Here is a 24,744-nt window from a genome sequence, read left to right as displayed (position 1 = left end):
TTCAATGGAATTGCCTGGCTTAAGGTGCTCCAAAACAGAGAAAGGTCAGAAATGGAGTTGTAACACTTACTAATGGCATGTAGTTTTTCTTATCGGCAGAGCATATTGGTTTACCAAGGTGGAATAAGTAGGTGTGCAATCAGTTATGTAGGACCTATTACAGAATACAGCAGAATGAAGCGTATCTTCATTGATCTGTTTGAATTACCCTTAGATGACTACAGGAGAGTTATCACTGTTAAATTTCTAGCAAGGCTGAAGGAAAAAAAGCCATGAAAAAAATCAACCCCCTTACGTTTGGAAAACTTAGTTTTAAATTCTACAGGATTTTTCCATCAAGACACTCATTCAAGCATGTCACAGGCAGCAAGAGACGCGCCCCCTCCCTCGTTCATCTCTTCCTGGGATGTAGATTTTCCTCCCTAATGTCTGTGGACCAGCTGGGAGCTTTAACACAATGACCAAATTACTTCTGGCAGTTTTTTTGTAGTAAAGCTGAAGAAGTTTACTGCTGCCACAGCAGAATATTGAGTTTCAAATCACTTATATATGTAGAATGATTAGACGAAATAGTTGGGAATTACGTTTTGGCTGGTACTGGTGTTGCTAACAGCTTTAAAATGTGTCTGAGATAACCCTCTTGGACAGTTTAGACAGGCTTAGTTGAGACCCTGAGTTGTGTTTTCTTTCATTTCTGATGAAAGATGCTTAGAACAGAATAAATATGTAGGAAACGCTAAGCTGCAGCTGAATTTAGATTTCTGCAGTAGTGTCTGCCTCTCTGTTTGGAAAAAGTAATCTACTGCCAGTATTTCAAATGGCTATGTGCAGAAGCCGAATGGTATCGGGATGGTTGTATAAGCTATTATTTGTGATCGTTCTAGTTCACTTGGACAAAGTGATTTCTATCAGCTTTCTGGAGGAACCTTGGTGTGCGATTGTCATGTACAACTCGTAGTGCGTGTTAGGATCTAGAATAGTATTCGAAAGAACAGTTCCTATTTGGCAGCAAAAGAGTAAAGGGTGGCTATATGTAAGAAGCAAAAGCTTTATAGGGTTGTCATTACTGACATTCTGAAGAAGGAAATTTGAAGTCTTGTTAATAGCTTGAGATGGTTCATGCTTTGTGAGTTGTAAGTAATTCAGAATGTCAAATTGAATTCATATTGAAGCCCTTTATTATTGTTGGGACAGTTCCATATAGATCTCTGAATTTTGGATCGTAAGAGAATAAACACTGCTTTCATCCCCGTTTTCTCTCTGGAGTGGGAGTTAAGGCAGACAACAAATATTGGTATCTCTAAAAATAACCCAGCATCTGCTTTACATGCATAAGTGGATTGTAGGAAACCCTTGTTTTGAAAGCTTTCAGTTGGATGCTGCTGTTCCTGAAAGAGAACATTCATCTGATTTTTGTGCCAGCAGCTGTACAAATACAGACTGCAATCCTGAATGAGAGTTGACTTGTTCCCCCAGTTGCGTGTTCTGTGTTAAGAACATACTCTACTAAGTCGCTAATTGTTTCACACTAATACTGAGCACAGCTAGATGAAGATCCCGTGTAAAACTTGTGCTTATTTGTGGAGTGGCGGTATTCTGCTCACAGTATCCTGAAAGGTCGCTGAATCCCGTTTTATAAATTTCAAGGAGTATAAGCTCTCGAGCCTTCTAGGACTGTATTGGGGCTTATTGAGTGCTATAACTGACATTTAAAGTACACGCTCATCTTTGGACATTCTTAAATGGTGGCTACATAGCGTGAATTGCTCAAGTCCTCCCAACAGATTGGTCTTCTATGGAAACATAAATGAATTTGTAAGGACATTTGCTACTTTTTCAGATGCTTCATATAATTTATCAGAAGCCTGGAGGGGAGCAGATTGCAGCCGTGGGAGGCTAGAGATTGGCCAGGAGTGTGAAACGTTGATTATTCTATAAACTTTTTAATGCTATATTTCTCACCGATGAGGGAAATTCCATGAGCACGTAAACTTTTTCTTTCCAGTTTGTTACAGTCTTGTAGGCAAAATCTGAGTTTGCTATATCCATATTTATTGGGTTGAATTAATATGGCATGTTTTGGTAGCTTGATGTTTTCATACACATAAATAATACGGATTTGGGGCGGGGGGGATTTTGAGGAATTCAGGCTTTTTTTTTTTTTAAATTAAACAGTGTGCATGCTGAAGAAATTGATTTGTGGTGGGTTTTTTGTTTCCTTCCCCTTCCAGGAATTTCAAATACACCATTAAAACTCAGATCCCTGAAATTCGGGTGGTGCTAAATATGATTTTTATGGTAGTCTTAGTTTTGCATGTTTTCTGGTGTAAGTAAGAGTAGACAATGAAGCACTTCTAATGATTGCAACTGTCTTTTGCCTCTACAACACAGCTGTATAGTATGTAGAAACTTTTGTGGCTTTTGCTTGTGTTTACGTTGGCGATTAGTAGAGATGTTTTGTGTTTAGTAATCTCAGCATATGATGAATTCCAGCAGTAGATGAACGAGAAGTGAGGCAACACTGAACACTTGCCTTATTGGGAGCCATCTAAGGTCATGAAATGCCAGCTGCTGTGCACTGAGCTCATTGACGAACAGCTTGCAGGTCAGCCTACTACTCAGATGTATTTCTGTAGCTGAATGTACAGGTAGAATAAAATCATACACGCTGTAGTTACTGTTCTGTCCATAGCATGGTGGGTTCCCTTTATCTGCTTATTTGTTGAATATTTTAAAATGTTTAAATGCCTGTCTGGTATCGCTATCACAACTGAAAGGCATTTTTAGCATCTGCTTACAAGTAGCCCTGTTAAATAATTCAGAGTGGTCTGTGCTAAGAGCTAAGTGCTAGAAGCACATAAGCCACACCTGCAAGAAAGAAGCGTACATACTATGTGTGCCACCTGCCCACATAAGAAATCAAGTGTATGTTTGACTTTGGGCATTGAAGAATTGTCATTACTGTAATAACAGTCTGCTAAGTGATCTTTTGTCAAGCCAACACTTGACAAGAGTACTGTCCTACCGTACGAACGGAGTCAACTACATTAGATGTGCAGCAGGGGCAAGCGGGACCTATTAGCCTGACAAGGTACAAGTGTGCTGTCTGCTGTAGGGAGCTGGTGTGGACACTTACCAGCCAACTAATAGCTTGAAATCCAGGTTGGAAAAAAAATTGCCCAGGAGACAATGTATGTGACTTGGCTCAACCAAAGGAGTGGTAATACTCAGGTACATCCCAGACAAGGAACAGAAACCAGAACTGAAGGAACACAACAGGACTTTCAGCACGGGTGTGCTTATGTCTCCAGTAATTCCAGGAAAGAGACTACCTAGGTGGACAAAAGGTAGATTACCTCCTTGGCATAACCCAGTGCTCTGTTCCCTGAATTTCCTCTGCTCTTTTCTCTGAAAAGAGATAATACAGAAATAAACATCTTAATACATTCACTTGGATACATGGATACACACTGTAGTAATGGGCAAGGAGAAATTTGTTGTACTGGGTTCTTTAAACACAGAGAAAACAAGAAAGGGAATAAAATTGAGGTGTTACTGCTTCACTTGCTATTTCAAATTTAGAAAGTTAATTAAATGCAAGATGTCTGTCCTAAAGAATGAAAAGCAGTTTAGTGACTTCTGTGCTTCTTTCTAGGCTGTTATTTGGAACTGTCTGAGAAGATGAGTTGCTATTTTTTTTCAGGCTGCTTATTTTAAAGTTACTATCTCAAATTTGTTATCGCTGTGGCACTTCCACCCCCGTTAGAGCAGGAAGTAAACCAGCTGAACTCTCAGCAATGCTCTTTGATGTGAAAGTCAGTATTCTTTGAAAGAAAGAGAGCTGAATCAGTACCTATCGTTCTGCTAGGTGCTAATTATCATTCACAGCAGGCTCAATGATAGTCATTAAGCTGTTTTTCAGAAACTAGCCTCTCGCACAGGAAATGCAGGTTAGCAGAAGGGTCAGGAATTGCCTGAACTCTCTGGAGCTCTCTGCCACTCAAGAAAATTAATGAGCATCCCCAAATTAATTTGTTTTCTTTGCACAGCTGCCGTTCGTAAGAGGTTCTCTTCTACATTCGGTGAAAGGGAACTGATGGGGAAAAAATTGTTACTAGACCAATCACTCTTACAGCCTGATTTCATGAGTTGGCCTGAATTTATTGTTTGGGAGGTTTCTTTTGAAAATATTCCTTGGGTGAGATCCTCTGCAGATCAGTACAAAAGCAGGACAAACAAAGCTCTCTCATCCACCTAGAAATATCTTCATATTTTCTGTGTCCTTAGTTGAATTTGTGACAAACACATGATGATGAAGCTTTTGTAACTTTTTATAGTAATCAGATTATGCATCATAGGAAGAATTCTTACTCCAAAGAATTTAAGTCCTAACTTGATGAAAGATAAAAAAATCAGGGTATTAAATAAAATGGGAAATTAGTGTCAGGCATCTTGATTTCTGTCATCTGATTTCTTGCTCATTAGTTTCTTGCTGCTTTCTCACAGAAAATGTAGGCCTTTAGAAGGATTTCTAAGAGGAGTTTTGGACGAGTGGAACCATAACATGTTTAGAAATAAGTACTTCTAGATGTCTTCTGACCTACCCAAACCTCTGGTTCAGGCAATATACTATGCAGATCTGTTGGAAACTAGCTTCTTGCAGGATATTTGATCTCTGTTACTGCAACACATAATAAAAAGCACAAGGAAATCATTAATTAAACTATTAAGTATTGTGCTTGTAGCTATAGGAAAGGTGTTGGATTGGCAACCCTTCCACGAGGGCTGTGTGCAGTCCTTGGTAACGCATAGGAGCATGAACAAGTTCAAGTTACACGTCAATAAAGCGAACTGTGTCTCTGTCATGTGAAGATGGGGACACATCCCCTGAGAAGTTCCAGAGGTCGCAGAATCATTAAGGTTGGAAAAGACCTGTAAGATCATCAAGTCCAACCACCAACCCAACCCCACCATGCCCACTAAACCATGTCCCACAGTGCCACGTCCACACATTCCTTGAACACCTCCAGTGATGGTGACTCCACCACCTCCCTGGGCAGCCTCTTCCAATGCTTCACCACTCTCTCAGGAAAGAAATTTTTCCTAATATCCAGCCTGAACCTCCCCTGGTGCAACTTGAGGCCATTTCCTCTTGTTCTATCGCTAGTTACATGGGAGAAGAGACCAACACCCACCTCACCACAACCCCCTTTCAGGTAGTTGCAGAGAGCGATGAGGTCTCCCCTCAGCCTCCTCTTCTCCAGACTGAACAACCCCAGCTCCCTCAGCCGCTCCTCACAAGACTTATGCTCCAGACCCCTCACCAGCTTCGTCGCCCTTCTCTGGACACGCTCCAGCACCTCCATGTCCTTCTTGTAGTGAGGGGCCCAAAACTGAACACAGTATTTGAGGTGCGGCCTCACCAGTGCCAAGTACAGGGGCACGATCACCTCCCTGCTCCTGCTGCCCACACTATTTCTGATACAGGCCAGGATGCCGTTGGCCTTCTTGGCCACCTGGGCACACTGCTGGCTCCTATTCAGCCGGCTGTCGACCAACACCCCCAGGTCCTTTTCTGCAGGGCAGCTTTCCAGCCACTCGTCCCCAAGCCTGTAGCGTTGCCTGGGGTTGTTGTGACCCAAGTGCAGGACCCAGAAGTGCAGGTCAAATTCCCCTGTTTCACTTTCTGTAAAGTAGTGGTTTTCCAAGATGATGTTTCTTTATCTGCAACATGTCAGTGCTGCTCTGCTGGAGCAGGAAGCCTGATTTTTTCATTTTCACTTATAAAGGCATTCACCAAGTGGTTTTTCCTGAGTTTACCGACTTGTAGGGCTGAGTACAAACCCGGGCCAGGGACACGAGGAGGAAGAAACCCATTTCCTTTCCTTCTGCAGGTCTTTCTCCTGAAGGGAGGTCATTGTAAAGGCCAGGCATGTGGCATGTATGGTGTCAGATCCTTTCTTTATGGCCTCTTGTTCACAGCTGGTGAATATTTATTGTGAGCTTGATTTTTTTTCCAATAGAGTCTGCATATGGTCAGTGAATGCCAAGTTACAAGGAAGTGCAGGGAGGTTATGAAAAACAACCTCGGTGAGAAGACTCTTTGACTGTAGTGCATATCTGCATGTCTTTTGAGAAGTAGTTCTTTCGGCTACAGAGGGAAAATGGGTGGTCCTTCCCCTGTTGTCTTTCACAGCACACTTTCCTAGTGCTGGGGTGGATGCTACATAATATATCACAGCAGATCAACTTGTTCTATCCCGCTGTAGCAGAGAGTGCTGTTGGCATTGGTGAAGTTGCAGCTTGTGCATACTCCCTGCCTGAACAACAAGATGATCCCAGTAACGCTCTCCCTCTCACCCTATAGGTGTTAAATTTGTGCTTGGAAGCTTTGTGGCGAGTCTTAGAAAAGCAACCATGAATGCTACCCCTGTGTATCTTTTACCTGAGCTAATGTATAGGCAGTTACGGAAAGAGATGTTTCCGTGGTTCGTTGTGCAATGTCGCCTTTGCAGAGAGCCAGGGCAAGGGATGATGCAGGACGGCACACCCTGCGCTGCTGCGTGGTCGAGGGTGGATTGGGAAGGAGATCAGTGGGAACTTGGCAGCTAAGCGGGACGGCTGGCAAGTGAACGAAGCAAGATAACAATGTCCAAAGACAATATTCCTTTTTAATTAGGTTCGTTTGGTTGATGCCGAAAGTACAGATGAATGTGGCTGATTAATGCTGAAGGCTACTTTTTGTTTATCCCTGTTGAATGTTTTGATTTTTATTTATGCTGTAACAAATCTGTTCTCAGCTTGCTATGCAAACGGGAGCCTTTGTCAGTTTTTCTGTTTATGTGCAATTTTACTTCTACGCTTCTTTCATTTGGCTTGTGAACAAAAGTATAAAATTGAATTGAAGAGTAATTCCAATGCATATTGCTAAAACATGATTTAAACTTAATAGAAATCAGATGAATGGAGAGGATTCCTTTTGCGAATGTAGTGACAGGTTATATGTCTTTGTGTTATTACTTCATAACATAAGCTATAATGTGAATTTTGTGCCTGATCTGACATCAAAGTGGAAATCTACACTCTGGGAGGAATTCTTCAGTATCTGCATAACTCCAGTCTTCTGTCTCACTTACTGACATATGTTAATAGCTATCATAATAGTAGAGTTGGATATTTTCCCCCCCACGCCTTCACAGTATGCACTCTTGACACTAACATAATGTAGTTTTTAGACAGTTTGAGATCAAAGCCATTCAATTCCATTTATATGTTTCCATATGGAAAAACTAAGGCATATCCATAAAACTCACAGTAACGCAAGAATTCGTAGACATTGCTGTGGTCACGCAGGACTTCAGTCTGAAGAAGAATCGCTACGGTTCCTGTATTGCTAAAAGCAGGGCTTTGCGATAAGTGTCTGCTCTTGCAGTATCTTGGTAGATAGAAGCCCAGGGAAGTCAATTCAAACCCTTTTAATTGATGCGAAGAAGAATGGGTTGTAACTCTAGAGAAGCGCTAGTGAGCAGGCTGGACACGGGGATGGGCTCCAGGTCTCTGCCAGTAGCTGTGTGTGTGCAGGAGGGTCTGGGTGCTTGCTGTAAGGTCTCGAGGAAGTGAAATTTTACAAAAATCAAACCCTCGTAAAAAATTGGCAACACACGTGTGCAAACTGCTGCAGTGGTTGCATCCTTACTTGGTGGTTTTTTTGATCTCGATACATTTAAATAGTTGTTCTTATTTAGCCTTATTAATGCATTACTTGTCAGGTGAATGGGTTGAATAGTTCAGTTTTCCAAAACTGCTCTTACTGTAAAAGGCAAGAAAGACTCTTGAGGGTGCTGCACAAAAACATTGATACTTTACAAGTAATGGTTGAGTCAAATGTCATCTGCAGGGTGGCTGTTGGGGAAAAGCTTCTGTTAAAAAAGAAAAAAGGTATGCAGAGAGTAGTGAAACAACATTGGCAATAAGTCTGGTTTTCACTAATAAAGGGTGACAAGAGGGTTTTTTAATGTTGAATGAAATAAAAATTTGGTATTATTAGCATAAAAGAGCTGTCCCTCTTTCATGCTGAGTTTAACTGCTTCAGATGGTTTTAATGAATATCAGGGCCAAGGATGGTTGCAAGCGTGACTGCTTCAGACCCTGAAATCTTCACACCAACCTTCTTTCTCTTAAGAAGCTTTACACATGATCTATGTTGTTTAAAAGGTTTTATTCTACAGCCTTGAATGGGACTGGCACTGTAAGGAGCTTGTGCTTCTCCTGCCCACGTACAAATCTTCTCCCCTATGATACAAGGAGCAAAGCAAAAGAAATCGGATGGACCCGTCGTACAAGAAAGCCTGTTCTGCGTGCCTGCCTGCTCGCTGGCCTTTGAGCAAGAAAGCAAGATGGTTAATTAGTGGCAAATGTGCCCTCACTGATTCTAGCTGGTAGCTTGAGTATTACAGCTGTGTATATTGACTTTGTGCAATTAATTCCATTGCTTGTATGTTAAATACAAATATTTCTTCCACCTTCTTCTGCTCACCTGATAATACCATTGTGTGAAAAGAACTGCATGGGCAATGGTGTGTTGCCAAAGTTACGATGCAGTTGCAGATTACGTTGCAGTTACGATGTGTAACTGCCATCTGAGACAAACAGTTTCCTAATATCAACGTGAGAGTAGACCTTCCTGAAGACCAGAGCATGCAGAATATCTCCCAGTGTCTCTTGGCAGGATTTAAACCAAAATAAAAATAGCTGCGAAAGCTGTGCACATCATGAATCACTTGAGGACAGTTCTGTAACTTGCATCCATTTTTTGCCTCTCCCTGCCCCCCTCGTATCTGGATTTAATCCTAGTACTTCTGGAACTATGGCTCTGCCTTCCTCTGGTGCCTTTCCTCTGGGAGCTCAGAGATTTCAGAGCCATTACGAAACACGGGAGGGACCTTTCAGGACCCTGCAGCTTTTTATTAAATCTACTCTACAAGTGAAAAACCGATGAACTTGGGGAAGGTTAACGGACATAGATGTAAGAAAGGAAATGATAAGGCATTACATGCATCAGTGTTTACAATTTTGCAACTGTGTGCAAATTAGTTGCTGTTTACTATTTAATTTATTTCTTGTCTTTGGCAGTATAGCTGTGTGGTTTCGCATATACTTTTACATACATCCTTTACAAGCTCACACGTCTGGTTAATGACCAAAACCAGAGTCATCGAGTCCTGGCAATAATAGTTCATCTCCCCAGAGCACCAGGTGCCATACTGCATCAAAAAGCCTTCCTCAAACAGCTATTACATTTCTCTTTGAAAGAGGGGTTTTATGTGCTTCATAGGGGCATGCAGATAAGTTTCCATGAAACACAAACAGATGTGAATTGTTCATGAAAGTCAAACACAAAGCACAGTGTAAATACTTTAAGTAAAAGTATATTAAAAAGGTTAAATCAAAGATATGTCTGTGACTTGTATACTGATGTTACACTAATTATATTTCAAAACTACTAGTATTTTCCTTGGGAACCTTGCTCTCCTATTCAGTAAGATACATTACAGGACAAATCATTCTATAGTAACTGTGATTGTGGCAGACAATATAATGTCTGATATCCATGGGGCAGTTATGTGCTGTTAGGTACTGCCCTGCCTTGTAGCTGTCGTGTGTTGTAATTAGTCTACCTTACCAAGTGAAGTTGGACCTGCAGAGGCACAGACACCTTGTTTAGAGTCAGCAGTGTGACTCAATTGATAATATCTATAGACTTGCCAACATGTATTTCCCAAACCTATGCTAATCTTGATAAATCCTTCCATGTAAAAGGTGAAGAGATCTCCTGCTGTTCTTATCTGTGTTCTTAGTTTGATGTCTGAGCATTTGAAAACCATTTAATTTCCTATTATCTAATTTTCTACCAGTCACTAATCCCCTCTCACTAAGTGTGCTGAGATCGTGGGGAGGAAGATTGTTTTCCAAGTTCTGTGTTGTAATGCCATTAGCTTAAAAACCTGCTAAACCCCCCTGGGTTTCTGCCCTGCAAGGAGGCAGAACCTGCCTCGCTTCTGTCTTAGAAGCAGCACAATCTTCTGCAGGGAGAGTCTTCTTCCAGGCCAGAATCACTGTGCTTTTTAGTTACCAGTTTTTTAAGCAAATGGTTACTACGACACAGAACTTGGAAAATAATCTTCCTCCCTGCAATGATAATGGAAAGGGCATGGTATTAATCCTTCCAGAAAAGCATTTGTAGTAGCACTCTGAATTCTTTCTGTTTGCATTCTGACAGACTGAACTAGAAAGATTTATGCTGTTCACCTGGAAAAGAAAATCACAGAAGGATTTATGCTGGAAGTTGCACAGCATCACACCTTCATTTTGTCCTTGACGGATTATGTCACACACAAATAGATTGTGTGTACTAGCTCTTACCCACATTTTTCCTCAGCAGCCACGAAAATATGTCAAACGTCACCCGAGTCTATAGGATGGTGTAATTCCTACTGAAGCTAATAAAAAAAGAGCTATGCAGAGCAGCCCTAAGTTCAAGGTACCTCTGCGTTACATGCGTTTAGCCCCTCTTACTCTCCCAAAAGGGAGAGTTAGGCTTAGGCTTTTCGTTCTATGGTTGCTAGTAAAAAGGATCAGCTGCAGAGGGATGCGTGTTAATACAGTGGGTGATTAGCAACAGGCAAAGCTCCCAAGATGAAGATTGATACTAGTCATCTAATAGTAGCCAGTTTCATGCTGTAACAGCAGTCAGTACTAAAAGTTGCTACTTTTTCATCCATTAAGTGGTGTGGATCTTTTTCTGGCCACTATAAGTAAGACAAAATCGTATGTACCACAGAAGAAAATGTCAGTTGCCACAGTGAATTGTTTTGGTGGTCTTTTACTGAGGAACTCCATCTAAGGATGCAAGTGAATGAATTCTTTGAAGTTCACAGATCGCTTTTCTGGTGAAAAGGCAGCTGAAATCCATAACATCCGTTGGCATTATTTACACTGCAGATTCAATTGTCTTCAACATGATTTTGCTGTTAATGTCTTTCTGTGTGCGTGCACGTACATCATGACTTTTATTGTCGTCGTTCAGGTTCTATTCTTACTGTTGGCCTGCCAGAAGGCTTGTGCTCACTGGCTTTCATTTTCAGGAGTCTGCACAAATTTGACTCAAACTTATCAAAATTGTTGCTTCTTTGCTGAGTTTTAAGCATGCATTAAAAATTCTAAGTGAATTATTGCATAATTGTTGTGTTCAACTTGAATCCATGTGAAACCACTAATGCTCTCATAGTTTCTAGTCAAGATGATGACCTGGCACGACTTACTCTCATTTCAGCCTGCCTTTGTGGATCCTTGATGGATCATGTTGGTGAACTTTACTTGGTTCTGGCAGCTTTTTGTCAGAATTGGTGCCCACGTTTGGGAGCTCCAAATTGTGCGTCTCAGAACAAAGCAAACTCTGTAGGCATATGAGTTAATTTGGTCTCTGTACCTTGAATCCTGTCTTACTAACTTTTATGAGGGCATGCATGTTTTATGCTGAGGAATTGGTAGACTGTGCTAGGGGAAGTGAGGAGATGAGTGGGCTCTGAGAAAGCATAGCTAATTCAAGAAAACTCTTTGAATAATGTTGTAAGTAAAAGAGACTTTAAAGAATGTGTTAACAACAGACTGATTACATTTTAGTGCAGTCACTGACTTTATGATGCAATTCATGTGTGTCTGATGGTCGTTATCTGTGTTAAATTGAAGCAGTTATAGGGAAGCATTCATGTGACCTTTATTAGCACTGTTTGCTCACTATACAGCTGTTTGAAAATGGGAATGAAGTGATTATTATCATCTGTAAGTATTTTCTAAATGCATCTTTTTAATTGCTGTTTTTAATTTTTTTTTTTTTTTACTAGAACCACCTAGGGTTGTCATTTCACCTAAGAATCAGACTTTTACAGAAGGCTCTGAAGTGTCTATCAGGTGTTCTGCAACAGGTTATCCAAAGCCAATGGTAGTATGGATGCACAACGATATGTTTATTATTGGTTCAAGCAGGTAGGGGTTATCGCTTTCTCTGTTTTTATTTTTTCCCTATGTGAGAAAGAAGTTTTGAAGAATGCCAAAATATTCTGACTATTTCTTCCACAGGAGTCTGTGAGTTTTGGAAATAGTACCTCAACCTTCGCTTTTATGACTCTTTAATTTCAATTTCCTCATCTCTAAAATAGAAATACTTTAGTTCTCTTCTCTAGAGGGCTTTTTACAAGGTTGACTTAGACGCTGTGCACAAAATGCATTGATATTCTCTGGTAGATATAATACTACTAATATTGTTGCTTATCATGAGGAAAAAACAGCAATACCTGTTTATAAACCATCTGGTCATGTTGCTGCTTGGATTGTGGATGTAACCGTTACTCTCTTTTCTTTAATTAATCATTTTGGTTGGTCCCCTGTGTGTACCCAGGTATAGATTGACCCCAGAAGGCACCTTAATCATAAGAAAGGCAATTCCAAAAGATGCAGGAATTTATGGTTGCTTGGCAAGTAACTCTGCTGGGACAGAGAAACAGACATCCACCCTTACCTATATCGGTAAGTAAAAGAAACAATGTAGTGACATTAGAAAAGCAAACTAATACATCATCAGGAAGGAACTGTTGAATTTAGTAGAACCATGCAGAACATACCGGTAGAAATTTCAAAAAACTCAGAAAAGATGTTGAACAGCTCACAAATGTCCCTTTTGTTTTCTGTTCAAATCTGAGTAGTATTGTTAGGTGATATTTGGGGCTTAATGTTTCTTCTTACACTGATTTTAAGAAAAAAACCTCCAAACCTAAAAATTGGATATTAAAGTGGGGTGGGTTTGCAAACCTGAGTAGGTCTTTGGAGAAGGAATCATGTTTCTGTAAATTCCTGTAGTGTGCTTAGCACTGTGGAGTCCTAGTCCAAATTGTGTACTCTAAACACCACGTTACTATATTAATAGCAGACGACTGAAATTCTTGATGACCAACATCTGGCTGGAGCGGGAGAGAGACTCTGAATCTTTTTACTTTCTACATGATCAAACTCTTCCAATTCTTTCCTTGAATTCCCCTGTATTCGAGGTATGGTCCAGGTGCTCTGGACATTCCAGACTCTAGTTTTTCTGTTTCCCCGTGTTTTTCTGTCACCTTACATGATTTTTAAGGCTTTCTGAAATTTAATGCAAATATTCTTCCACAAAACAAGAGAAAATTAGAGTATTTCATGGTTTATGTCTTAAAAGTGGTATGTGCTTTGGATGAGGAACTCATTTTTTTCTATATTGTTTCTTTTTAGAGGGCCCAACGTTGACCATAGTTCAAAGTGAAATTCTGGTTGCTCTTGGAGACACAACTATTATGGAGTGCAAAACAACTGGAATCCCACATCCCCAAGTTAAATGGTTTAAAGGTGCACTTATAACTTTGTGTTTGGTTTATTTACTTTAGCAGTGATATTTAGAACAATGATCCTGAAGTGACTTCATTTTCTCAAAAGCTCGAATTCCTTTGCAATGCCTAGGGAATTTTATTTGTTCCTTCTTCTGAATCTCAGAGGTATCTGCTACAGTCTCTTAAGTAGTGAGGCAGGATATTGGGTATCACAACTGCAGGAGTTTTCATAGAGTTAAATGGGAGTTAAGGAATCCCGTGTCTCAAGACTGAACATTTATTCTCAGAAAAAGCAGTTGGTGCCTGTGTGTGGTTGTATAAGCCACCTGCCTGCTCATTTTCTGGAAAACCAGTGATCTGGCTTGGTAGATATTGCCAACAGATAGCTTATCCAGGCCAGTCTTTCATCTCCAACAGTGGCTGGAGGGAAGCACAAACCCCGTTCTGGTCTGTTTGCAAATAACCTTCCCTTCAAGGAAGCTACTTCTGAACTCACTGCAGTTAGTGGTTGGCTTGTATTTTAAAGCACGCTTTGATACTCTTCCCAAAGAGTACATGTGGGCCAATTCTGAATGTTACACATCAGTATTGTGGCTCCTGCTGAGCTTGAGAGGTAGCAGAGCTGTTTTCTAGGTTTTGAGGAGCTCCTAACTTGGTACAGAGCTGGCAGACAAGTGGCTGCCACATGTAGTCTCTAACTTGTGAGGGATGGAGAAATACAGCCTGGCACACTGTCCTAATGCTGATCTGTGTCCAAAGCTACTTGGGTTTGTGTTCCCCTTGTGAAACAAAGAAATAAAAAGGGGTTGTATGTAATGTAGTAATGAATTTTTCTGCTCAGTTGAGTGGAAGTCAGAGTACTCATCTGCTAAATGAATACAGGCATGTTGTGAACTAATCTCAAACTTGGACACTGTTTTGTTGGAATAATTTTGCTAAATATCCTGTTATATTTCAGTTACTTTTTTTTCTGTCTGCACTTAGGTGACTTAGAGTTGAGGGCATCAGCATTTCTCATTATTGATACTCATCGGGGTCTTTTGAAGATCCAGGAAACACAAGATCTGGATGCTGGTGACTATACCTGTGTGGCTACCAATGACGCAGGGAGAGCTTCTGGGAAGATAACTCTAGATGTTGGCTGTAAGTAGCTTGCAATCTAGACAGTAAATACTCTAATTTCAGTGTTTCTGTATCTGGTCAATAGTGCCTTGTTCATCTGAATCTTTCTCACAAATACGTGTAAGTCTGTGTGTGCTGGGAACACCTTTTTGGTGGTGTTCACTAAGCTGTTTCCTTGTCGTATTTGGACTCCAACTTCCCTTCACTCTTACTTCTTTTGCAAAGCATAAAAGTTATGAGGAGGACGAGAGAGGCAGCGAAGGAGGAAACTGTTCAAACCTCAACCTAAGTAGAGAATGTATTATACTAACTTAAGTTACTATGTGACGTATTTTGTAACGTAGCCCTTCCTCTCCTCTTTTGCTAATTCTTTCTGCTTGTGGCTTGACACATTGTGTCTTGTTCAATGCGTGATTCTGTCAGGCACATACACTTTCTGAAGCAATGAGCAACGGTGTTTGAAGGAGATGAGAAACTTAATAACGCTAACACTTGAACACGCACGTTCGTCTGATGGGGGTGGCTGTATCTTCTTTTTTTTGAGGTTTTAGCCTATTTCTGAGTTCCCCATTGTACATAGAGAGCATGCAAGGCTGCTTTTGTAAGGTGCTGCTAGAGTTGGAAGTCTGTTGTTGGAAGAATAATTGTACATAATGGGACATAAATTTAGGTCGTCGACAGTGTAAGCAGAATTCTAATGCCATGTTGCAACCCCAATTCACTTTCTGTGTACTCTCTCTTTTTTTTTTTCCAGCTCCCCCAGTTTTCACACAGGAACCCAGTGATGAATCTGCAGATATTGGCTCAAACATCACGCTGCCATGCTATGTTCAGGGTTACCCAGAACCAAAGGTTAAATGGAGGCGGCTGAATGGTGCTTCCCTTTTCTCAAGACCATTCGCAGTTAGTTCCATCAGTCAACTCAGAACAGGAGCTCTATCTATTAATAGTAGGTAGACTGAACTTTTTAAAAAAAAGATTCCAGAAGGAAATACGACATATGTGATGGATTTAAGTTACTATACTACTTTATAAAATTGTTAACTTTCTAAAAAGGCTGGATTTTTATCAGAGATTGTGTTTCTGATACTGACTTAATTGCTTCTGACGTGCAGTTCATTTCCCCATGAGTTTGTGAATTCAGTTGTGTTTGGTTATTGGCTTCACTCTTCTTCCTAGAAATTATTACACCTTTGTTTAAATAAATGTGGGTTATGTTCTCTGATAGTGAGGAGCCATGGATTTTGATATTTTGTTTTGGGTTTCTTTGGTGGGTTTTTTTGGGGGTTTTTTTTTTTTTTTTTTGTACTGTATTAAAGTATATGCAATATATAAAGTGATTAAAAGTATCATATATATGTATATAATGCTTTTTTTTACTCAAGTGCTCATATAGTCACTGCTTCTGTACTTGGTACAGAAAGGAATGGTCTGGCCAAAAATGAATGTTTGAAAAATAAAAGCATAGGGTATCCATGTATTGCAAACTTTTCAATATCACTTCAGATGCTGCAGTCTGATCTCTCTCCCCCACCCCCCCTGCCAGGTTTGTGGGTCACTGATGAAGGAACTTACATCTGTGAAGCTGAGAACCAGTTCGGAAGGATTCAGTCGCGGCCAGCCACGATCACAGTGACTGGACTGGGTAAGACTGGGTTAATGTCAGTGACGACAGTGAAAGGGAAGACTAGCAGCATTTCCATGCCTGGAACGCACTGGAGGAGGCAATAGTTGGTGGTGTTTGTACAGCAAACAGGATGTCTGTGGCTTATGTACATACATAGTGACATATCTATATGCTTTTATCTATAGCTGTATTTATATGTGTGCGGTCATCCACACAAACTGAATCAGAAGACACTTGCATGGAATATTGTAATTGATTTCAGTGAATTCTGCACGATAGAACATTGTCTTTTAACCAGCTACAATAATGTGAATTAGTTCCATCTACACTTTATAACACAGGCCCTAAAAATAAAAGATTTATCCTGTCTTCTGTTTCTTATTCCTAAGTAAATTTATTAAGGAATGAAGAATCACCATAATAATGAATGCTAATGATGGGTTTCTGTTGTTTAATTCATCTCAAAAAAAAAAAAAAAAAAAGGCAGCAATGAACTTGCTTAGGTCAGTGTGTTGATATAACTGGGAAGGAATCTTAGAGATCCAAGAAGACTGTAAATGTCTCGCTTTGACAATAGCTGTGCTATTACGGAGTTGTTTATTATCTCAGTTGGACAATTGGCAATAAAAGGAAAAACAATGCTATGGAATGTATACGTTTGCGGAAGGGTAAGAATGGAGTCCATCTGCCATCAAAGAAACCATTTGTTAACTTAAAACATGTGGTGGAAAACTGTGATACTAGTAGTATTTGGTGGACAACATGTTTTTACCTATTTAGAAGTGTTATTTAATCCTCATTATTTAAAATTAATTTACAAAGGATGTGCACAGGAGTGCTTTCTGTTGGCTCTTTAATAGAGCACGCAGAATTTTCTGCTGGGTTGTTGACCTCTATTCTAATCCCCCAAATTTTATGCCCAAAGGAAATTGCCACTTATTTTTTGTCCTCACCAAACCTGCTACTTTTGTTCTTTGGTATTTTGCCTAAGTAAGGAAAAATAATGTATCAACTTGGTATCCAGGGGAACATGAGTTTTCAGGGAAATGCTGGCTTGGATCCATTTCAGCTGGACAATGTCTTCCATTTGCTGCCATTCTTTAGTCTTAGGATCGCTGTATGTGTATTCCTCCAGCTTCCTTTTCTTTCCTATGCTACCCCACACCTTCATTTGTGTGGTGTGTTTCCCCCCCCGCCCCATATCATTGACATTTCAGATACCAGAACCCTATCTGGTATTTTTTGTCATAAAATAAGTATATTGGAACTTTAATGCTGTTTGTTGACAGCTATGTTTTTTCTTACCCCTTTTTTTCCTTTCTATTTAAATAATATTGTTTTCATTGTAGGAGATGTTTCTTGCTCTACATTTGTATAGTACCTTGCACAAGGAGACTTTTGTCTGACGCTGCTGCAAGTTGCATTAGTGACAGAACTAATAATAAAAATTCAGATTTAATACTTGACATGAACATATAAAAATTCCTAATAATTTCTTCTAATTCTTTCTTTTGTTCAAGTTACACCTCTGATTGGAGTAAGTCCAGCCACAGCCAATGTAATTGAGGGGCAGCAGCTCACTTTGCCCTGTGTACTGCTTGCTGGAAACCCCATTCCGGACCGGAGGTGGATTAAAAACAGTATGGTGGTAAGACTGTTTTCCTTCCTGTAAGATTTATTGGCAGAGAAAATCTACAACTGACATCTTAAGCCACGATAACAACTTGGTTTAATTTACACAAGTTGATGTACAAATATACTGATAGATTTTTATGCTTACAAATAAAGATGCTTCCCGAGGTTGGACTGGCTCACTGGAAACAAGGATCCAGTGTCATCGAGGTGAACTACAGCAGACAACCACCACTCAAAAGGAGCTGCTGCCTCCTCAGGAGAAGCCAGTTGGCTGTATCTGTAAGGCAGTAGCTGCTTCTGAGTTTCTGCAGGCGCTGTCACTCGGAGTATGGCCATTCTCCTCAGAAATGATAGTTAATTATGGTTCAAACTATGAAAGTGGAAGTGAAGTGTGGCATCCTGACGGTTATGCCTCACTGATTGCTGCCCACGCTAGGGAATTTCTAACTCTGAAGGGAGATCAGGGAATAGGAGATGGTAGTGGGGGATGTGGAGGTCCAAAGAACTTGGAACCAAAGTGTTTGTGAATTGTTCTTTTATCTTCTGCTTTACTTACTTTCAAAGCAGTTTTATGCATTCTCATTAGCTCCTGAATTTCAGCCTTAGGCTCTGAATATAGGAATGCTAGTGGAATAGCCCACCAGAACGGCACAAGTGCTGTAATTTAAACCCTGGTAACTGAAAGCATTTCTTTTTCCTTCTTTTTTAAAAATAAAGATACCAGAAAATTTCTGTAGATTTAGGGTTTTTTAACATCATGACTTCCACTGTTGCTGATGGGATGAGATAAATGTCAGCATCCCTGTACCATATACTCCTTTCCTGGTGGCGCACTGCTCAGAGCATGTGTTTTCTTTCCCCCTTGAGAGCATACCATTGCCAAGTTGTAACTCCTGCAGAAGAAGGGTGGTGTAGACACCACCACGTGCCTAGGTTACTTGTCTGCATGAAGTTTCATTTCTTTAGTAGTAGCCAAATTACTGACTTTAACATATCTATGGAGCTCTGCTTTTTATCTTGCTTGCTAATTTCTCCCTAAAGCCCTTTCTCCACAGCTGTAATTAAAAATGGTAGCAAATGGTTTTATTTATTGTCACCAAGCAGAACGCTGGCACTACTTGACCCTTCGCTTGCTAGAGTTTCCTGCTCAATTTTTGAATCACTGGGAATCACTGGACTTTTCTTTAGACTGTGTAAGTGCAAGTAGCACAGGCTGTAACTTCTGTGAGAAATACTGGCAGGATCTTCCCTGTTGGGTTGCAAATTCCTCTGTGTAGTAGTGCTAGTTTCCTGTATTTGTAAGCTCGCGGCAAAAGCTACACTCCAAGGAAAGTGTTGGAGTAAGTAATAGTGTGGGCAGCAGTAGGGAGGGGATCGTGCCCCTGTACTCGGCACTGGTGAGGCCGCACCTCGAATGCTGTGTTCAGTTTTGGGCCCCTCACTCCAAGAAGGACATTGAGGTGCTGGAGCGTGTCCAGAGAAGGGCGACGCAGCTGGTGAGGGGTCTGGAGCACAAGTCTGATGAGGAGCGGCTGAGGGAACTGGGGTTGTTCAGTCTGGAGAAGAGGAGGCTGAGGGGAGACCTCATCGCTCTCTGCAATTACCTGAAAGGGGGTTGTGGGGAGGTGGGTGTTGGTCTCTTCTCCCAAGTGACTAGCGATAGAACAAGAGGAAATGGCCTCAAGTTGCACCAGGGGAGGTTCAGGCTGGATATTAGGAAAAATTTCTTTCCTGAGAGAGTGGTGAAGCACTGGAAGAGGCTGCCCAGGGAGGTGGTGGAGTCACCATCACTGGAGGTGTTCAAGGAACGTGTGGACGTGGCACTGCGGGACATGGTTTAGTGGGCATGGTGGTGTTGGGTTGATGGTTGGACTTGATGATCTTACAGGTCTTTTCCAACCTTAATGATTCTGTGATATTTAGAGAATAATGCAGCTTTTTCTGAGCATGGCATGACTGGAACAATTTTGCATTCTAACAGCCTTTCTGTAAGGCAAGTCTATGTTCCTGAGCTCATTGATTATTTTTTTTTGTTGCTGTTGTTGCTACAGGGTATATAACTTCTAAAAAGTTACTCTTCTTTTGTGAAAGTTATAACTTTTCTTGTCTTTCACAATGGTATGCTTCAGAGCTGATCTCTTCTACTTGCTGGATATGGCAACTTAGAAGGTTTTGATAGCTGTGGAAAAAAAAAAAAGGATCTGTTTGTAGAAGAAGAACAAGTTTTTGCACTCATCAAGAGCTGATCTACGATCAAATTGGGTTACCAATTAAAAATTTAGTAATATATTACTAATATAACCAATAAAAAATACAGTAAAATAATTCAGCTGAGTTTGATTTTGCTTCAGTGCATGATTCTAAGCATGAGTGGCTGTTCTATGTGTGCTATGGTAGAGCAGTGTTGCTGTTCCAGTTCTTAATCTCACTCCAGCAGTAAATACGAGGTGCTACAAAATTCTTATTTAAAATTAGCTTTTTATGAAAGATGGAAGGTAGGAAAAGCTCTAGTAAAATTCTCCAGGAACATATAACTTTTAAGAATGTGAAATAGTCAAGTAAAGCCACACTGCATCCCAAAGTAAATATTATCCACAAGTATTTTCTTCAGTAAAATGTTACATCACTCTTTTGGCAGCTGGTTCCCAATCCCTACATTAATGTTCGCAGTGATGGAAGCCTGCACCTTGAAAGAGTTCGGCTGCAGGATGGCGGCGATTATACCTGCATGGCAAGTAATGTTGCTGGGACAAGCAACAAAACTACTACTGTTAATGTGTATGGTAAGGAACACTGTTTTGTTGCTTTTGTGCTGAATGCAAGATGAGAGTGCATTTCTTAGTAGCAGGAGCTCCCACTAGAGCTTTTCTGTTAGTTATACTAATTTCTTTAATTTCCTCTTTTGTAACGATGTTACTTCGTAAAGTAACATGGTGGGAAATTGGATCTACTGCACAGGAAGGAACTGAACAATTGAGACTGTTTTTAAAACAAAAATAACCCCATTTTGTGATCGTAAAAGATCCTCATTTTTTAACATCTACAAAGGCTGGGCTGTGCAGTCTTCATCTCTAGCTTTATTAACAAAACAGATGCAAGTGGAAGTTTACTGGAAAACTATGAAAAGTGCCATCTGGGCCTTTCATAACTGACATAAGGAAGCACAACTCGTGGGAGAATTAGAATTAAAATGAATTATGAGTTTGGCAAAATGTGTTTGGTTTTTTTGTTGGTGTTCATTCTCCGCCCCCCCCCGCCTTTTTTTTTTTTCCGTAATTAAAGCATACCAAAAATTACACTGACAGCAAGACAAAGTGTTAGCATTGTGGTAACCCATCTGTATTTCAGCTGAAGATACTTTTATTAACTCCGCGTGGGGTCACAACCACTTTATGGTTTACAGCCTGAAATTTTCTCACACATTAAATTAATTGTGGGATCTTTATTTTAAGCTTCACTGAAGATGCTAGAACTTCCTTTTATGTTAAGAATAGCTATTATTTTTCAACACAGGCAAGTACTCAGTGTCTGATAAGGTCTTCCGTGTCAACACTAGTTTTTGGAATATTTCAGAACTTGAGAACAGAAAGGAATATATTTGTGTGTTCTTAGAATGATCTAGTTTTTGGTATTATAGCCTTAAATCTGATCTTCTCTTTTCTGCTGTTCATTGAAAACCAGCTCAGTTAAGTTGGGGAACTGGGGTTCTTGTTATCTGTTGTTACTGATTTTGTGAAGTGTTCTGGTATTTTTATTCAAGTTCATTTAACAGTCAGTCCCTGCAGAAACCATCGCTGCAGTTACAACTTTGTAGCATTTATAACATATTAAATAAGCTTGGAGTGTGATCAGTTCTTCACTCTCTTATCTGCTCTGTTCAAAATGTTGTCCTTTGATGGAAATTGGTTCAGCACCAAAAATGCTGAACCCATGCTCATGAAAGGTGCTATATAGGTTGAATCATATACAGTGTTGTTTCGGGAAGCCTGGCCTAAAATGTTTTCAGAAAGTCTTTGTCACAATATCCTCTGCCATGATTGCAATCGGCTATGTGAAATACCTACAGTTAGTTTAAAACTGTATGTGCTTAATCCAAAGATCAACCTATGGCTGGCATGCTTTGTTACGAACAGGTATTTATTCTGTCATGAAAGACCGGAGAGTGGAAAGTGGCTGGTCATTGTCAACGTTGGGGTTCAGAGAAGAGGCTGAAAATTCCCAAAGCCTGCTGCCTGCATGAAGTAGTAATTGAATATAAGGATTTTATTGTAAGAGTTGCCTCATGGTTTGAAATCTGTCTTCTGCATGTGTTTAATATTTGCATTTATTTTTAGTTCTGCCTGTTATTCAGCATGGACAGCAGATATTTAGCACCATTGAAGGAATCCCAGTAACATTACCATGCAAAGCAAGTGGAGTTCCTAAGCCATCTATTGTCTGGTCCAAGGTAATTTCTCATCTTTGAGCTGTTCATGGTGAAAGATGAATTGAACACATCATTTAGTTGTCATAAAAACTATATGCAAGACACACGGCCAAAATCCTCAGTTGTGAGGGACCTGGAAATCTCTGTTTATTCATATCTACTTTTATTTCTTGGAGCAGTGCTTTCTGGCCATGGTCCAGCCATAGATCAATGTTCTGTGCTTTGGAAGGGCTTCGGTTATTGCTGTATCTTTATGTTGTTAACACTTTCAATTAACAATTTTAACAGAAATTGTTCATGTTCCTGTTGTGAGTTGACAATTTGAGATTAGGCAACCTGCCACAGATTGAAAGTTCATTTTTGTTTTGGAGCATTACTTCTTTTTCCTCTGAAGAAAGTACGTCTAATAATGGCATTCTGCGATTAACCGTCTGTCACTTTTCAATCATGTCTCTTGTCAAGATGCTTTGACATCAGAAATCAATGTCAAAATTAACTCAGTTGAAATCTTGAAATTTTTTTTTAAATTGGGGTCTGTAAAAAGTAGCAAGTTCTCTGCATAAGAATCCCTGTGCTTCTGCTGTTCTTACTGCTTAGACAGTGACACTCAAGGAGTGTGAAAAGTTAGTTGAAGTTAGTTAATCTGTATGGATGGAATTTTGGGGCCAGGCTTCTTAGTTAATTCAAAATATTTTGTCCATCTCAGCCATAAATAATAGAAGCAGTACTGTAATGTAAATTAAAATATTGCTCAGTTTAGTCAGACTGCCTGCAAATCAGTCAGTCTACAGAACTGCATTAAAGAGCATGGACCCTAATTCATGGTGAAAAATCTGACCCAGTTGTATATTAAAAATACGGCAGTTTTCATATGAACAGATCACAGCAATGGGGTAAGCTGGAGGAGATGCTACAGGAACTAACATTTTTATATTCTTTTAAAGGTTTTTATGTTTCCATTAGATTTTATTCCATCCCTGTAAGCTTTAGCTTTTATTGAATTAAATCGTTGTAATTTGTTTTATTTTAGAAGATCCAGGCACTGTGGACTTTTTTTTTTCCCCTTCTTCCCACAGAAAGGAGAAGTAATTCTTTCCAGCAATGTGAAATTTTCTGCAGGGTCTGATGGAAGTCTGTATGTAGTTTCACCAGGGGGTGAAGAGACTGGGGAATATGTGTGCAGTGCAACAAATGCTGCAGGTTACGCTACACGGAAAGTCCAGCTGACTGTCTATGGTATGTATGAGCTGAAATCAAATACAGTGTGGTTGTCTCTCTCCCCCCATTGCATTCTACTTCAGACGGTAAAACCCACTCAAGGTGGATTGTGAACTAGGATGCCCGCAGTGCAAACGGGTTTTAAACTGATCTCTAATTAGTGCTTTTGACTTTGTCCTAGATCACTGGATCCGCATAGTAGGCAATTTTATAAATGGCTGATACTTCAGCTGTTGTGATTCTCTTAAAACCTCCTGATACCTGTTACCTTGAGTTCATGGACTAAGATCTTGGGCTGATCATAATTTTATCTTTTATGGAAGTGAATGGGAAGTACCTGTATAGGAATAGAAGTCCCTGCTGATAGAAGAATGAAGATCCATTAATCCCATCGGTCCCAAAGCTTCCTGCCATCTCCTGCTATTATAAAAAAATTGATTTAGGTGTAGGCTTGCTTTGCAAGGCTTTTATGGCTTGTAGGTATTGGTGCCGTAGTGTAACGTAGTTCAGGCATTGGTTGCCAACTACCTATGCAACGCAGAGCTCAGCATACGCGTGAGCTACATATATCTGTTGCTGTCCAGCTTTTTGGGTAGGTGGTGCAGTCTTGCTGGTATTTGTGGTATTGCATGTAGGCATCAGCCAGTGTCTGAGGTACAGGCACTGTACATCAGCATTACAGTGATTTATGTCTATTGCAGACATGTCATTAAAAATAGGTTTGTAATGTTATATACCTGATAAAAAAATAGATGTTTAATCTGAAGTAAAATTGTGTGGTGTTACATTTGTACAAATATGTATATTCATTGCAGCTTCTTAACGTGTTCCATGTTATAGTGAAACCTAGAGTATCCAGGCCTGGAGACCAGCAAGGAAATGCATATGATAAACCCATAGAGATCTCAGTAATTGCAGGGGAAGATGTCACACTTCCATGTGAAGTGAAGAGCTTGCCACCCCCCATAATTACCTGGGCCAAAGAAATGCAGCTCATATCTCCATTCTCTCCAAGGTAACAATGTTTGATGAAAACAAAAGAAAAGTGAAATTGCGTCTAAGCTTTCAAGATTTTGGAAGGGTATATAATTTCCAATTGCCACGGCATCAATCAGAAGGTATTAAGTTGTCCTGCATGAGGACCCTGTTTTACTAGGTCTTGAAACTCTCTTTCCCAAACCAAGCATATGCCTCTTTCCAGATTCTAAAACCATGCATCATTGTACAGCTTCCATTCCAGTGCGTGTTTACACGCGATCTCAGGAGGCCAAGACAAAAGAGATCCTGTTATATTTGTACTGTGG

General features: G+C 40.2%; 1 protein-coding gene across 1 annotated transcript in view; it reads left to right on the top strand.

Annotated features, from left to right (window-relative positions):
• Positions 1-24,744, top strand: part of HMCN1 (hemicentin 1) — a 206,988-nt gene that overhangs the window by 74,481 nt on the left and 107,763 nt on the right. The window contains exons 12-22 of the mRNA XM_059822131.1: positions 11,904-12,045; positions 12,458-12,585; positions 13,318-13,431; positions 14,397-14,555; positions 15,289-15,483; positions 16,081-16,179; positions 17,682-17,809; positions 20,435-20,579; positions 22,131-22,243; positions 23,299-23,458; positions 24,281-24,455. Of these exons, the coding sequence (XP_059678114.1) occupies positions 11,904-12,045; positions 12,458-12,585; positions 13,318-13,431; positions 14,397-14,555; positions 15,289-15,483; positions 16,081-16,179; positions 17,682-17,809; positions 20,435-20,579; positions 22,131-22,243; positions 23,299-23,458; positions 24,281-24,455 (1,558 nt within the window). The remainder of the gene's footprint in view (positions 1-11,903; positions 12,046-12,457; positions 12,586-13,317; positions 13,432-14,396; positions 14,556-15,288; positions 15,484-16,080; positions 16,180-17,681; positions 17,810-20,434; positions 20,580-22,130; positions 22,244-23,298; positions 23,459-24,280; positions 24,456-24,744) is intronic.

The sequence above is a fragment of the Gavia stellata genome, chromosome 10 (assembly GCF_030936135.1).
Source record: "Gavia stellata isolate bGavSte3 chromosome 10, bGavSte3.hap2, whole genome shotgun sequence".
NCBI classification, from domain to species: domain Eukaryota; kingdom Metazoa; phylum Chordata; class Aves; order Gaviiformes; family Gaviidae; genus Gavia; species Gavia stellata.
The sequence above is the reverse complement of the archived record's forward strand: the minus strand, read 5'-3'. Positions and strand labels throughout refer to the sequence as shown.